Source organism: Nipponia nippon, unplaced genomic scaffold, assembly GCF_047370975.1.
Source record: "Nipponia nippon isolate SJK-2023a ecotype South Korea unplaced genomic scaffold, ASM4737097v1 scaffold_9, whole genome shotgun sequence".
Taxonomy (NCBI): domain Eukaryota; kingdom Metazoa; phylum Chordata; class Aves; order Pelecaniformes; family Threskiornithidae; genus Nipponia; species Nipponia nippon.
Genome location: NW_028262413.1, coordinates 23,014,052 through 23,028,810, shown reverse-complemented (window position 1 = coordinate 23,028,810; position 14,759 = coordinate 23,014,052). Strand labels below are relative to the sequence as shown.

At 59.4% G+C, this 14,759-nt stretch overlaps 2 protein-coding genes across 2 annotated transcripts; both read left to right on the top strand.

Annotated features, from left to right (window-relative positions):
- The first annotated feature begins 82 nt into the window (after positions 1 to 82).
- LOC148050182 (uncharacterized) lies at positions 83 to 5,053 on the top strand. Its single transcript, XM_087744278.1, has 10 exons — positions 83 to 179; positions 485 to 637; positions 720 to 792; positions 1,247 to 1,317; positions 1,481 to 1,558; positions 1,650 to 1,748; positions 2,587 to 2,872; positions 3,093 to 3,127; positions 3,360 to 3,774; positions 4,297 to 5,053. The coding sequence occupies exons 1-10, from the start codon at positions 83 to 85 to the stop codon at positions 5,051 to 5,053; spliced, it is 2,064 nt and encodes a 687-aa protein (XP_087600404.1).
- Positions 5,054 to 5,115: 62 nt separating this feature from the next.
- LOC148050181 (uncharacterized) lies at positions 5,116 to 13,997 on the top strand. The gene is made up of 11 exons (XM_087744277.1): positions 5,116 to 5,211; positions 9,629 to 9,779; positions 9,862 to 9,934; positions 10,391 to 10,461; positions 10,625 to 10,702; positions 10,794 to 10,892; positions 11,731 to 12,016; positions 12,237 to 12,271; positions 12,504 to 12,918; positions 13,424 to 13,474; positions 13,625 to 13,997. The coding sequence occupies exons 1-11, from the start codon at positions 5,116 to 5,118 to the stop codon at positions 13,995 to 13,997; spliced, it is 1,728 nt and encodes a 575-aa protein (XP_087600403.1).
- The last annotated feature ends 762 nt before the right edge of the window (positions 13,998 to 14,759 follow it).

The following is a 14,759-nucleotide window of genomic DNA, read 5'->3' as shown; positions in this document are numbered from 1 at the left end:
TCCCAACTGCAGCAGCAGCGGCAGCAGCGGCAACAGCGGCAGCGGCAGCAGCAGCAGCAACATGGTGCGAGTGCAGGGGGCCATGGCCCCCGCCCGCCGCCTCCTCCTCATCCTCCTCCTCCTGGTGGCCCTACATGTCAGGGCTGCCTGGGCTGCTCCGTGGCGAGCGCAGGGAGCAGGTAAGCGGGGGACACTGGTGCAGCCTTTCACGGGCCAGCGGGCTCTTCTCCCCGGGAAGTGTGGATGATGGTTTTTTCCCTCCAGTGCTTTAGCGAGGGTTTCCTCCGCGTGCGTGAGAACTCTCCCAGTAAGAAAGCCCCGAGGGGCCGTACGTTGGTCCATCCGCTCCTCGAGGGGTGTTGCACGTGGCCTGGAAAGAGTGTTTGGAGAGCTGCCAGGAGACAGACAGGAGGTCACTGGGCCCCTCTGCAGCTTTGGCAAACTCCACCTACGTCTGGCTCCCCCGCTGTCACCTGACCCCCCCCTTCCAGTGCCTGCAGTTCACTAAGGCAGCAGTGGATCCCAGCATGCAATGGAAACATTTCTCATTTGTGCTTGCGTCTAGGTGAGGGTGGCGGCAATGGTTATCCAGCTTCTCGGCTGGATGTTGGTTTGGAGCCCTTGGGGCATCCCGGAGGTAAGTTCTCAGTGTTCCTTCCCTTGAAAGAATAAACACTGACAGCGTGGCAAGAGCTTGTTCACGTGCAATTTTCCTTAAGTTCCTCTCAAGGTCGACGGCTTCCCGACTTCTTGGCCTATGCCTGTCCTCGAGCCTGAGAGCAATCCCACAGGGAAGTCAGTGGGAGGAAGGAGCATTTACCTTTTAATCTTCTTTCCCCGTGAAATGCCCGTTGCTCCTTCCGTGGCCGATGCACAGACGTGGAGAAGAGCGGGGGGACGCGTTGGGCTGAGTGGTTTTGCCTTGCAAAGCTGTCTTTGCCAGCCCCGCGGAGCCTGAGCTGCTCCCGGTGCCAGCCAAGCCAGCGGGCTTGTTGGGGTTGAGTTTAGAGCTGGCGTGAGCTCCAGGGAGTCCTTCCTCCCGGCAGCTCCACACGCGGTTCGTTTCGTCCCAGCGCGGTGCCACTGCAGGCACGCGGTAACTCTTTGCACCGTGCTCCTGAGTGGAAGGGAGAGATGAGTGCCATGGAGTAATCCCGTCTTTGAATTGCACTCACTGCCGCTCCCGTCTGAAGAAGTATCTTGAACTGTGTCACGGGAGCTGTTCTGTCCTGCGCTTCTTTGCAGCCGTGCCTGTAGGCGAAGGTGATCCAGCTTCCCGCTTGGGTTCCAGGACGGAGCCTCTGGCAGATGGCATGGGTACGTCACGGCTTTTTCCCCCCTTTGAGAGCTGCCAGCTGAAAGCCCAAGGGTCAGCCAGCCAGGCGCCTCTACGCGTGCGCCCTCTCCTCGCGTGATCCCCTTACGGCTTCTGCGACTCAGTAGATCACAATAGATGGCGGAAGCTTCTCTGGGTGTTTAGTTACAGATGAGCCCGCAGGGAGGACTTTTCCAGCTCCTCAGCTGGATGCTGCGCTAGAGCCAGGCTGGCATCGCAGGGGTGAGTAGTCGGTCTCTGCTGACCTTGCAGGCTGTGCACTGCTTTTCTGTAATTTAATCATGTGAAGTTGAACCAAATGCTTTCTGTTAAGGTCCTCCAAGAGCAAAGTACCAAGCTGAAGGAGGAAGAAAGTCCCCGGAGCCATCTGAGGTCCTAAGGCAAATCCTGGAGGAACTGAAGAGAGGACACGGTGGGTATATTTCACTCTGCCTTAGCCGTGAGGCTCAGCAACCGGAGGATTTAGATACACGTCTGCACACGTTGTAGCCGGCACAGCAGGAAGGGCTCGATCGGAGCCTCGCAGCAGCAATGCTGGCTTTCACGCCTTGCAGGTGCTGGCGAGCCACAGAGATGGTGCAGAGCCTCTGCTGCCAGTCGTGGTTCAGGCCGAGTGCCAGGGGCTGCTGCTGCCCCAGTTTGACCAGTAGGGCTCGGAGGTGGCTTGTGCACATGTCGGTAGGCAGATTTGAGGGCCTGGCATGGGCTGAACTTGTGTTGGGCTCACGCGCAGCACTGCTTGACACTGGGCCAGTTCCAGGCGGGAGCGAGGTCCCAGGCAATGCTGCTTGCCCTTTCCTAGTGCTGGAAGTCAGGTGGAGATGCTGACTGGGCAGGCTTTTTGGGTTGTGCTCCATTTCCCGTCTGCAGAGCGATAGCTGGGATGGGACCAACGTGACCGTTGCTGGTGCTTACAGGGAAGGGCATGAGGGCCTTGCGGAGGAGCCCTTCTCAGAAGGGCTGTTTCCCCGCCTGGCCTGGCTGCAGCTTCTTCCCGTCCTCTTTGAAGGAAGGCCTTTAGCATCGCCTTACACTTTGCGGAGAATGCACTACGTGCAATTGCCTGGTCTCCCAGCAGGTCAGGCATGGCTGGTGTTTGGAGCAGTGACTAGGCGCAGCCCCAAAAGCCCAGGCGTTTTTTCAAAACCTTATCAATGTCTTTCTCAAAGAAAGTCTTGCCTCCTGAAGATGCCATCTCCCTGATGGGGAACAGTTCCATCTGATCCAACTGTCCCGCTTGCTTTTTCAAGAGATGGACCGAGAGGCTGTGCAGAAGGAGGCGCTGCCGGAAGGAAGCGGTGGCTCACTGCCAGTCTCTGCTGAAGAAAGAGAGGCGATGCAAGCCGCCGGCACGCCAGGTAATTGCTGTCCCGTGGTCAGCCAGTGTCACCCATCAGGATGGCTGTGTGTCAGCAGGCTCTTCCCCCAGTGCCCGCTCTTGCACGTCACGTCAGCAGCCAAAGCTGGGAGTGTTTTGGGTTCGAGGCATCTGGACCATGTTCCGCGGATGATGGGAAACGTGACTCTTGCACGAACGTACCTCCCGCTCTAGCTGCATCCCAGAGCTTGCCCTGAGTCCCTAGAGGCCCAGGGCACAAGAGCAGCACAGAGCGGGATCCCTCCCGTCAGCTGAGGTCCAGAGCGATGCCCTGACTCCCAGACTGGGCTTGGTCTTAGAGGGAACCTCCCCATCCTCCTGCATCCTCTGTGCCTGAGCCATGCTGAGGCTTTCCCTGTCGTCTCTGCTTTTTGGCAGTGCTGCCAAGGCCCAGAGAAGACCAGCGCAGCAGGGTATATGGATTTCCTCAAACGGACTCAGGTACTGAGCAGTCTTGCTGAGCTCCCTAAGTGGGAGACAAGTCCCGAAACCTGGGAGCGGCTGCAAGCGGTGCCGTGCTGGGGAAAAGGCAGAAGGGGGAGAGCAAGGCTCAAGCATCTCTTGGGAAGGCCTGACTCTGTCCCCTCGGGCTGTGGGAGCTGGCCTGGGGCGAGGGAGAGTTGGGGGTGGCACTGCCTGCTGCAGGAATGGTTTTTGCCCGTGTCCCTCGAAGGAGCGACTGGGCAAGCAGCTGTGCTCCCCTCCCCCTGCTCTCCTTCTGGCCTTCCGAGTTTTGGTCGGTGGGACAACCTGTGCCAAAGGGTGGGAGCGTGCCTCCAGGCACCAGCACTGGGGGGAAACAGAGAACTTCACGGCCATATCAAACGTGCTGCAAGCTTACCAGTGGTGCACAGGATGGCCTAACGTCGCAAATTGCTCCTCCAGATGTGCTCGGCAAGACAACCGCAAGGGTTTACGATCCCCAGAACATCACAAGTGGTTTGTGTCCCCAAGACATACGAAGGCGCTGTATGATAGGCACAGGAGCAGCCGTGGTTTCCGTGCCACTTGCGATAGCGTTGTGCTGTGTTTGGATCCATCGGCGGAGGAAGAGAAAACAGTGAGTCGTTGCTTTCCCCCCCTTCAATGGCTGCTTGTAGCCACAAAGCATTTCTAGTCAGGCTGCTGTCGAGCGGCGAGTTAGTGGTTGGCCAAAAAACTCTGCCAAGGCTTCTGCTGCTGGCAGAGGCTTTAAGTGGTGTCTTAACTCCCGGGTGTTCTTCTCGGGAGCCCGCTCTGGCTGGAGCCAGTGTTAGCTCAAGCTGACCCTGCCTGGACAAGAGCAGCCCCCAGGAGCAACAGGCATAGGCAAAGCAAGGTCAGGAAGAGAAAGAGAGGGGCATGAGATTACCGTAGAAAGCGAGACGTGCGCTAGCTCCCGCTCCTGACCAGTGAACCTGCCGGGAGGAATGCCCCTGCTGGGGCTCGGTGGTGCCACGAGGTGCAGGTGTCCACCTCGGCCAAGCTGTGCCAGCAGCTCAGCCCCCGGTGGTGAACCTTGCCAGCTCTGCGCCGTGCTGTGGAGGAGAGTCCCTGTGGCCCATCTGCAGCTGAGGGCCTCAGCAGCCTCCTCCCTCCACAGGCAGCTCTCTGCAGCTTCAGGAGCCCAGCGGGAAACTGGCAGCCGCCCCTCGCGCCCGGACAGCCGGACCGGCCGCCCTGGCATCCCTGAGAGCCGGACCAGCTGCCCCAGCATCCCAGAGAGCTGGACCAGCCGCCCCAGCATCCCAGAGAGCTGGACGAACCGCCCCAGCGTCCCTGAGAGCCAGACCAGCCGCCCCAGCATCCCTGAGAGCCGGACCAACCGCCCCAGCGTCCCTGAGAGCCGAACCAGCCGCCCCAGCGTCCCTCAGAGCCAGACCCAACGCCAGCAGCCGCCACACCGGCCTCAAACACCGGCGCGCCCGTCCTCCCCACGGCCCCCGCGCCCCCCCAGCCCGTCCTCCCCATGGTCCCCGCGCCCCCCAGCCCGTCCTCCCCACGGCCCCCGCACACCCCCAGCCCGTCCTCCCCACGGCCCCCGCGCCCCCAGCCCGTCCTCCCCAAGGCCCCTGCGCCCCGCCAGCCCGTCCCCAGAAGCCCTGCTGTGGCGGAACCAGCCCAGCGCCCTCCAGCCCCAGCCCCAGCAGAAACAGGCCCCCCGCCCCCGAGCCCGCTGCTCCGGCCCTCCGGCAAGCGCTGAAGGCAGCCCCGCCAGGGCAAGGGTTGGGGGTGCGCTGACAGAAACCCCCCCCAACAGCTTTGGGATCAGCCATTTCCCTCCAAATAAAGAGGGACAGAGCTGTCGCACAAGTGTCCGGGTGGTACCAACAGCAAACACCGCGAGGCACCAGCGCTAGCTGAGCTCCGCGCCCGCGCGCAGCTGTGGATGCCCACGCTCGGTGGATTCGGAATTGGCGGGATGGTCGCGCTCAAAGAGTTGCGGTCAACGGCTCGATGTCCAAGTGGAGATCGGCCAACGGCAAGATGTCCAAGTGACAAGTGGCGTTCCTCAGGGGTCGGTCTTGGGACCGGCACTGTTTAACATCTTTGTCGGCGACGTGGCCAGTGGGACTGTGCGCGCCCTCAGCAAGTTTCCCGATGACACCAAGCTGTGTGGTGCGGTCGACACGCTGGAGGGTAGGGATGCCATCCAGAGGGACCTTGACAGGCCGGAGAGGTGGGCCCGTGCGAACCTCATGAGGTTCAACAAGGCCAAGTGCAAGGTCCCGCACATGGGTTGGGGCAATCCCAAGCACAAATACAGGCTGGGCAGAGAATGGGTAGAGAGCAGCTCTGAGGAGAAGGCCTTGGGCGTGTTGGTTGATGAGAAACTCAACAGGACCTGGCCATGTGCGCTTGCAGCCCAGAAAGCCAACTGGATCCTGGGCGGCATCAAAAGAAGCGTGACCAGCAGGTCGAGGGAGGCGATTCTCCCCCTCTGCTCCGCTCTCGTGAGACACCACCTGGAATGCTGCGTTCAGCTCTGGGGCTGCCAGCCTCAGAAGGACGTGGACCTGCTGGAGCGAGTCCAGAGGAGGGCCACGGAGACAACCAGTGGGCCGGAGCACCTCTCCTATGAGGACAGGCTGAGCGAGTTGGGGTTGTTCAGCCTGGAGAAGAGAAGGCTCCGGCGAGACCTTATAGGAGCCTTCCAGTACCTGAAGGGGGCCTGCAAGAAAGCTGGAGAGGGACTTTTTACAAGGGCATATCGTGATAGGCCAAGGGGTAATGGCTTTAAACTGAAAGAGGATAGATTTAGATTAGATATAAGGAAGAACTTCTTTACTCAGAGGGTGGTGAGGCACTGGAACAGGTTGCCCAGAGAAGTTGTGGATGCCCCATCCCTGGAAGTGTTCAAGGCCAGGTTGGACGGGGCCTTTGAGCAACCTGCTCTAGTGGAAGGTGTTTCTGCCCATGGCAGAGGGGTTGGAACTAGATGATCTTTAAGGTTCCTTCCAACCCAAACCATTCTATGACTTTATGAGTCTATGAGTCTACATAACAGGAAAGACCCAGCCTGTCTCTGTGCAAAAGATGAAAGCAGAAAGGGGAAACTGGGGAGCACCCTCAGTCACCACTGAGCATGACCCGTGATGGAAGATGTGGTTCGACAAAGGGCTCTCCACGAGACCGTTAAATGGGCTGCCAACTCCCGTTGTATGGCAATTGGTCCCGGTTTCCCTCATGAATTCCTCACGATTGTCCTCCGGGGTCTGTGTCAGGCGATGGAGTGACACCGTACGACACGGGAGCCAGCGGATGTGAGGGGTGTGAGCCCGGGGAGGTGCCCGAACCCATCAGCGCTGAACCTCCTCCACTGCCAATATGTAGGAAACTGGGGTCAGAGCTTGATCCCTGGGGCCGCTGCCCCCACTGCTCAGGCTCCCAGTCCTGAGCTGATGGCGGCCATTAGTGACTGCTACTTTACAACATTCCTCATTGACACAGGAGCCCAAATATGGATGGTAGGTAAGGACACTTAACAAAGGACAGCCTCCACTTAGCAAGCCAAGAGTTTCTCTTGTAGGTGGTAATGGCAAATCACCACCCACCCACTGGTCAAGGCTAAATTAATTCTATCTAATGGACGGACAGTCCGGCCCTACTTCTAGGTCCCCGTAACAGGTTAGGTGTGGATGCCTTGAAGGGTCAGTCGTGGGTGGACTCGTGGGAGATAGGGGCACCACGCGCTCTGCCCCACAGTTTACCTCGCATCAGCACATCCCTGACTGTGAACCTGTTGCAAACAGGTCAGTAGCATGAGGTCCAGCTCCTGCCCCTTTTTCTCACAATACAAGTCACCTTCTGATGCCATCCGGGCTGCTCCTGAAAAGAGCTGGAAGGACGGGGAAGCGTGGTCAAGTCTCCTTCCCGCTACAATTCTCCTGCATGGCCGGTAGAGAGACCTCATGGCAAGTGGTGACTAGCGCTAGATGACAGAGCCCTGAACACCGCCGCTGAACTGCTCGCTGCGGCTGCTCTTGGTCTGATTGCGACAGCCCGTTGTGTCAACGAACAAGCCTTGCCGTGAATGGCAATAGTAGGTGGGAAGGATATGTTCTTTTTAGGCTCCCCATATCGGGGACAGATAGGGAGAGATTTGCTTTCACCTGGCAGGGACTGCCATTAACATTGACTGGACCATCCAACCAATTCCTTACCCACAAACAGTCCATCCAACAGATCCGTATCTCTCCAATTTAGAGAGAAGGATGCTGTGGAGGACCATGTCAAAGGCCTTACACAAGTGCAGAGAGATGACGTCCGTAGCGCTTCCTTTCTCCACTGATGTAGTCACATCATGATGTAGCAGAAGGCCGCTAGGACGGTCAGGCAGCATATACCCGCCGTGTGCTCTCTCGAGGTTTCCTTTTGCATGTCAAATAATTTAAGAGAATATTTGTTCTGTTTGAGTGATTGACCAGTTGTTTTATTGATTGACCAGTTGTTCCTGGGGTACCCAGCCCTCTGAGCTGGAAGACAGGGACAGGGAGCAGAACGAAGCCCCCATAATCCAAGGGGAAATGGTTAGTGACCTGCTACACCACTTTGACACACACAAGTCTATGGGGCCGGACGGGATCCACGCAAGGGTACTGAGGGAGCTGGCAGAAGAGCTCGCCAAGCCACTTTCCATCATCTCTCAGCAGTCCTGGCTAACCGGGGAGGTCCCAGTTGACTGGAAGTTAGCCAACGTCATGCCCATCTACAAGAAGGGCCGGGAGGAGGATCCGGGGAACTACAGGGCTGTCAGCCTGACCTCGGTGCCGCACAAGGTTATGGAGCAGATCATCCTGAGTGCCATCACGCGGCACATACAAGACAAGCAGGTGATCGGGCGCACTCAGCATGGGTTTATGAAAGGCAGGTCCTGCCTGACTAACCTGACCTCTTTCTGTGACAAGGTGACCTGCTTAATGGACGACGGAGAGGCTGTGGATGTTGTCTACGTGGCCTTTAGTAAAGCCTTTGGCACCGTTGCCCACAGCATTCTCCTGGAGAAACTGGCTGCTCATGGCTTGGACAGGTGTACTCTTCGCTGGGTAAAAAACTGGCTGAATGGCCGGGCCCAAAGAGTGGTGGTGAACGGAGTTAAATCCAGTTGGCGGCCGGTCACAAGTGGTGTTGCCCAGGGCTCAGTATTGGAGCCGGTTCTGTTTTATATCTCTGTCAATGATCTGGACGAGGGGATCGAGTGAAATAGCAGACGACACCAAGCTGGGCGAAAGTGTTGATCTGCTGGAGGGTGGGAGGGCTCTACAGAGGGATGTGGAGAGGCCAGCACCTTGTGCTTGAGTCCCCATTCCTGGAGGTATTTCAAAGACGGGTAGATGTGGTGCTTAGGGACATGGTTTAGTGGTGGACTTGGCAGTGCTAGGCCAACAGTTGGTCTCGATGATCTTAAAGGTCTTTTCCCACCTAAACGATTCTATGATTCTATGACTTAGCTCTTTGAGGACCTGACAGAAAGTATTCCCTTAGATTTCGCATGAAGAAGAAATGGAGAAGTAACGGCTTCCTCTTTCCCGTAAGGTGAAAGTGACTCGTTAGCCCTGGGGTCCCCCAAGGCACCAAACGGGGCTCCAGCCTGGAAGCTGCCTACAGGAGGGGATCTTGCACTTGAGTCTCGAGACTGAAACCACTCACTCTTCAGCCTCATGAGCTGTTGCTAACAGCACCCGAGGAGGTCCGAAATCCCTTGGCTCTGGTTTCCTGTTGTTTTGGGGGACTGTGAGCTCCTCGCTGCCCCTGTGACAGCGCCCGGAAAACAGGGCAGAGCTGTGGGCTCAGCCCCGGCTGGGACTGCGCTCCAGCGGCTCTCCACAAGCGCCCTGAGAGCCCTCTCCACGCTGCCTCAGCACAGCCGTGAGGTCACAGCAGGGCTGTGAGGTCACAGAGCCCCACGGTGCCGCGCTGGCCATAAGCACCAACCGCTCAGCACCCGGTCCCAACTGCAGCAGCAGCGGCAGCAGCGGCAACAGCGGCAGCGGCAGCAGCAGCAGCAACATGGTGCGAGTGCAGGGGGCCATGGCCCCCGCCCGCCGCCTCCTCCTCATCCTCCTCCTCCTGGTGGCCCTACATGTCAGGGCTGCCTGGGCTGCTCCGTGGCGAGCGCAGGGAGCAGGTAAGCGGGGGACACTGGTGCAGCCTTTCACGGGCCAGCGGGCTCTTCTCCCCGGGAAGTGTGGATGATGGTTTTTTCCCTCCAGTGCTTTAGCGAGGGTTTCCTCCGCGTGCGTGAGAACTCTCCCAGTAAGAAAGCCCCGAGGGGCCGTACGTTGGTCCATCCGCTCCTCGAGGGGTGTTGCACGTGGCCTGGAAAGAGTGTTTGGAGAGCTGCCAGGAGACAGACAGGAGGTCACTGGGCCCCTCTGCAGCTTTGGCAAACTCCACCTACGTCTGGCTCCCCCGCTGTCACCTGACCCCCCCCTTCCAGTGCCTGCAGTTCACTAAGGCAGCAGTGGATCCCAGCATGCAATGGAAACATTTCTCATTTGTGCTTGCGTCTAGGTGAGGGTGGCGGCAATGGTTATCCAGCTTCTCGGCTGGATGTTGGTTTGGAGCCCTTGGGGCATCCCGGAGGTAAGTTCTCAGTGTTCCTTCCCTTGAAAGAATAAACACTGACAGCGTGGCAAGAGCTTGTTCACGTGCAATTTTCCTTAAGTTCCTCTCAAGGTCGACGGCTTCCCGACTTCTTGGCCTATGCCTGTCCTCGAGCCTGAGAGCAATCCCACAGGGAAGTCAGTGGGAGGAAGGAGCATTTACCTTTTAATCTTCTTTCCCCGTGAAATGCCCGTTGCTCCTTCCGTGGCCGATGCACAGACGTGGAGAAGAGCGGGGGGGGACGCGTTGGGCTGAGTGGTTTTGCCTTGCAAAGCTGTCTTTGCCAGCCCCGCGGAGCCTGAGCTGCTCCCGGTGCCAGCCAAGCCAGCGGGCTTGTTGGGGTTGAGTTTAGAGCTGGCGTGAGCTCCAGGGAGTCCTTCCTCCCGGCAGCTCCACACGCGGTTCGTTTCGTCCCAGCGCGGTGCCACTGCAGGCACGCGGTAACTCTTTGCACCGTGCTCCTGAGTGGAAGGGAGAGATGAGTGCCATGGAGTAATCCCGTCTTTGAATTGCACTCACTGCCGCTCCCGTCTGAAGAAGTATCTTGAACTGTGTCACGGGAGCTGTTCTGTCCTGCGCTTCTTTGCAGCCGTGCCTGTAGGCGAAGGTGATCCAGCTTCCCGCTTGGGTTCCAGGACGGAGCCTCTGGCAGATGGCATGGGTACGTCACGGCTTTTTCCCCCCTTTGAGAGCTGCCAGCTGAAAGCCCAAGGGTCAGCCAGCCAGGCGCCTCTACGCGTGCGCCCTCTCCTCGCGTGATCCCCTTACGGCTTCTGCGACTCAGTAGATCACAATAGATGGCGGAAGCTTCTCTGGGTGTTTAGTTACAGATGAGCCCGCAGGGAGGACTTTTCCAGCTCCTCAGCTGGATGCTGCGCTAGAGCCAGGCTGGCATCGCAGGGGTGAGTAGTCGGTCTCTGCTGACCTTGCAGGCTGTGCACTGCTTTTCTGTAATTTAATCATGTGAAGTTGAACCAAATGCTTTCTGTTAAGGTCCTCCAAGAGCAAAGTACCAAGCTGAAGGAGGAAGAAAGTCCCCGGAGCCATCTGAGGTCCTAAGGCAAATCCTGGAGGAACTGAAGAGAGGACACGGTGGGTATATTTCACTCTGCCTTAGCCGTGAGGCTCAGCAACCGGAGGATTTAGATACACGTCTGCACACGTTGTAGCCGGCACAGCAGGAAGGGCTCGATCGGAGCCTCGCAGCAGCAATGCTGGCTTTCACGCCTTGCAGGTGCTGGCGAGCCACAGAGATGGTGCAGAGCCTCTGCTGCCAGTCGTGGTTCAGGCCGAGTGCCAGGGGCTGCTGCTGCCCCAGTTTGACCAGTAGGGCTCGGAGGTGGCTTGTGCACATGTCGGTAGGCAGATTTGAGGGCCTGGCATGGGCTGAACTTGTGTTGGGCTCACGCGCAGCACTGCTTGACACTGGGCCAGTTCCAGGCGGGAGCGAGGTCCCAGGCAATGCTGCTTGCCCTTTCCTAGTGCTGGAAGTCAGGTGGAGATGCTGACTGGGCAGGCTTTTTGGGTTGTGCTCCATTTCCCGTCTGCAGAGCGATAGCTGGGATGGGACCAACGTGACCGTTGCTGGTGCTTACAGGGAAGGGCATGAGGGCCTTGCGGAGGAGCCCTTCTCAGAAGGGCTGTTTCCCCGCCTGGCCTGGCTGCAGCTTCTTCCCGTCCTCTTTGAAGGAAGGCCTTTAGCATCGCCTTACACTTTGCGGAGAATGCACTACGTGCAATTGCCTGGTCTCCCAGCAGGTCAGGCGTGGCTGGTGTTTGGAGCAGTGACTAGGCGCAGCCCCAAAAGCCCAGGCGTTTTTTCAAAACCTTATCAATGTCTTTCTCAAAGAAAGTCTTGCCTCCTGAAGATGCCATCTCCCTGATGGGGAACAGTTCCATCTGATCCAACTGTCCCGCTTGCTTTTTCAAGAGATGGACCGAGAGGCTGTGCAGAAGGAGGCGCTGCCGGAAGGAAGCGGTGGCTCACTGCCAGTCTCTGCTGAAGAAAGAGAGGCGATGCAAGCCGCCGGCACGCCAGGTAATTGCTGTCCCGTGGTCAGCCAGTGTCACCCATCAGGATGGCTGTGTGTCAGCAGGCTCTTCCCCCAGTGCCCGCTCTTGCACGTCACGTCAGCAGCCAAAGCTGGGAGTGTTTTGGGTTCGAGGCATCTGGACCATGTTCCGCGGATGATGGGAAACGTGACTCTTGCACGAACGTACCTCCCGCTCTAGCTGCATCCCAGAGCTTGCCCTGAGTCCCTAGAGGCCCAGGGCACAAGAGCAGCACAGAGCGGGATCCCTCCCGTCAGCTGAGGTCCAGAGCGATGCCCTGACTCCCAGACTGGGCTTGGTCTTAGAGGGAACCTCCCCATCCTCCTGCATCCTCTGTGCCTGAGCCATGCTGAGGCTTTCCCTGTCGTCTCTGCTTTTTGGCAGTGCTGCCAAGGCCCAGAGAAGACCAGCGCAGCAGGGTATATGGATTTCCTCAAACGGACTCAGGTACTGAGCAGTCTTGCTGAGCTCCCTAAGTGGGAGACAAGTCCCGAAACCTGGGAGCGGCTGCAAGCGGTGCCGTGCTGGGGAAAAGGCAGAAGGGGGAGAGCAAGGCTCAAGCATCTCTTGGGAAGGCCTGACTCTGTCCCCTCGGGCTGTGGGAGCTGGCCTGGGGCGAGGGAGAGTTGGGGGTGGCACTGCCTGCTGCAGGAATGGTTTTTGCCCGTGTCCCTCGAAGGAGCGACTGGGCAAGCAGCTGTGCTCCCCTCCCCCTGCTCTCCTTCTGGCCTTCCGAGTTTTGGTCGGTGGGACAACCTGTGCCAAAGGGTGGGAGCGTGCCTCCAGGCACCAGCACTGGGGGGAAACAGAGAACTTCACGGCCATATCAAACGTGCTGCAAGCTTACCAGTGGTGCACAGGATGGCCTAACGTCGCAAATTGCTCCTCCAGATGTGCTCGGCAAGACAACCGCAAGGGTTTACGATCCCCAGAACATCACAAGTGGTTTGTGTCCCCAAGACATACGAAGGCGCTGTATGATAGGCACAGGAGCAGCCGTGGTTTCCGTGCCACTTGCGATAGCGTTGTGCTGTGTTTGGATCCATCGGCGGAGGAAGAGAAAACAGTGAGTCGTTGCTTTCCCCCCCTTCAATGGCTGCTTGTAGCCACAAAGCATTTCTAGTCAGGCTGCTGTCGAGCGGCGAGTTAGTGGTTGGCCAAAAAACTCTGCCAAGGCTTCTGCTGCTGGCAGAGGCTTTAAGTGGTGTCTTAACTCCCGGGTGTTCTTCTCGGGAGCCCGCTCTGGCTGGAGCCAGTGTTAGCTCAAGCTGACCCTGCCTGGACAAGAGCAGCCCCCAGGAGCAACAGGCATAGGCAAAGCAAGGTCAGGAAGAGAAAGAGAGGGGCATGAGATTACCGTAGAAAGCGAGACGTGCGCTAGCTCCCGCTCCTGACCAGTGAACCTGCCGGGAGGAATGCCCCTGCTGGGGCTCGGTGGTGCCACCTCGGCCAAGCTGTGCCAGCAGCTCAGCCCCCGGTGGTGAACCTTGCCAGCTCTGCGCCGTGCTGTGGAGGAGAGTCCCTGTGGCCCATCTGCAGCTGAGGGCCTCAGCAGCCTCCTCCCTCCACAGGCAGCTCTCTGCAGCTTCAGGAGCCCAGCGGGAAACTGGCAGCCGCCCCTCGCGCCCGGACAGCCGGACCGGCCGCCCTGGCATCCCTGAGAGCCGGACCAGCTGCCCCAGCATCCCAGAGAGCTGGACGAACCGCCCCAGCGTCCCTGAGAGCCAGACCAGCCGCCCCAGCATCCCTGAGAGCCGGACCAACCGCCCCAGCGTCCCTGAGAGCCGAACCAGCCGCCCCAGCGTCCCTCAGAGCCAGACCCAACGCCAGCAGCCGCCACACCGGCCTCAAACACCGGCGCGCCCGTCCTCCCCACGGCCCCCGCGCCCCCCCAGCCCGTCCTCCCCATGGTCCCCGCGCCCCCCCAGCCCGTCCTCCCCACGGCCCCTGCACACCCCCAGCCCGTCCTCCCCACGGCCCCCGCGCCCCCCCAGCCCGTCCTCCCCAAGGCCCCTGCGCCCCGCCAGCCCGTCCCCAGAAGCCCTGCTGTGGCGGAACCAGCCCAGCGCCCTCCAGCCCCAGCCCCAGCAGAAACAGGCCCCCCGCCCCCCGAGCCCGCTGCTCCGGCCCTCCGGCAAGCGCTGAAGGCAGCCCCGCCAGGGCAAGGGTTGGGGGTGCGCTGACAGAAACCCCCCCCAACAGCTTTGGGATCAGCCATTTCCCTCCAAATAAAGAGGGACAGAGCTGTCGCACAAGTGTCCGGGTGGTACCAACAGCAAACACCGCGAGGCACCAGCGCTAGCTGAGCTCCGCGCCCGCGCGCAGCTGTGGATGCCCACGCTCGGTGGATTCGGAATTGGCGGGATGGTCGCGCTCAAAGAGTTGCGGTCAACGGCTCGATGTCCAAGTGGAGATCGGCCAACGGCAAGATGTCCACGTGACGAGTGGCGTTCCTCAGGGGTCGGTCTTGGGACCGGCACTGTTTAACATCTTTGTCGGCGACGTGGCCAGTGGGACTGTGCGCGCCCTCAGCAAGTTTCCCGATGACACCAAGCTGTGTGGTGCGGTCGACACGCTGGAGGGTAGGGATGCCATCCAGAGGGACCTTGACAGGCCGGAGAGGTGGGCCCGTGCGAACCTCATGAGGTTCAACAAGGCCAAGTGCAAGGTCCCGCACATGGGTTGGGGCAATCCCAAGCACAAATACAGGCTGGGCAGAGAATGGGTAGAGAGCAGCTCTGAGGAGAAGGCCTTGGGCGTGTTGGTTGATGAGAAACTCAACAGGACCTGGCCATGTGCGCTTGCAGCCCAGAAAGCCAACTGGATCCTGGGCCGCATCAAAAGAAGCGTGACCAGCAGGTCGAGGGAGGCGATTCTCCCCCTCTGCTCCGCTCTCGTGAGACACCA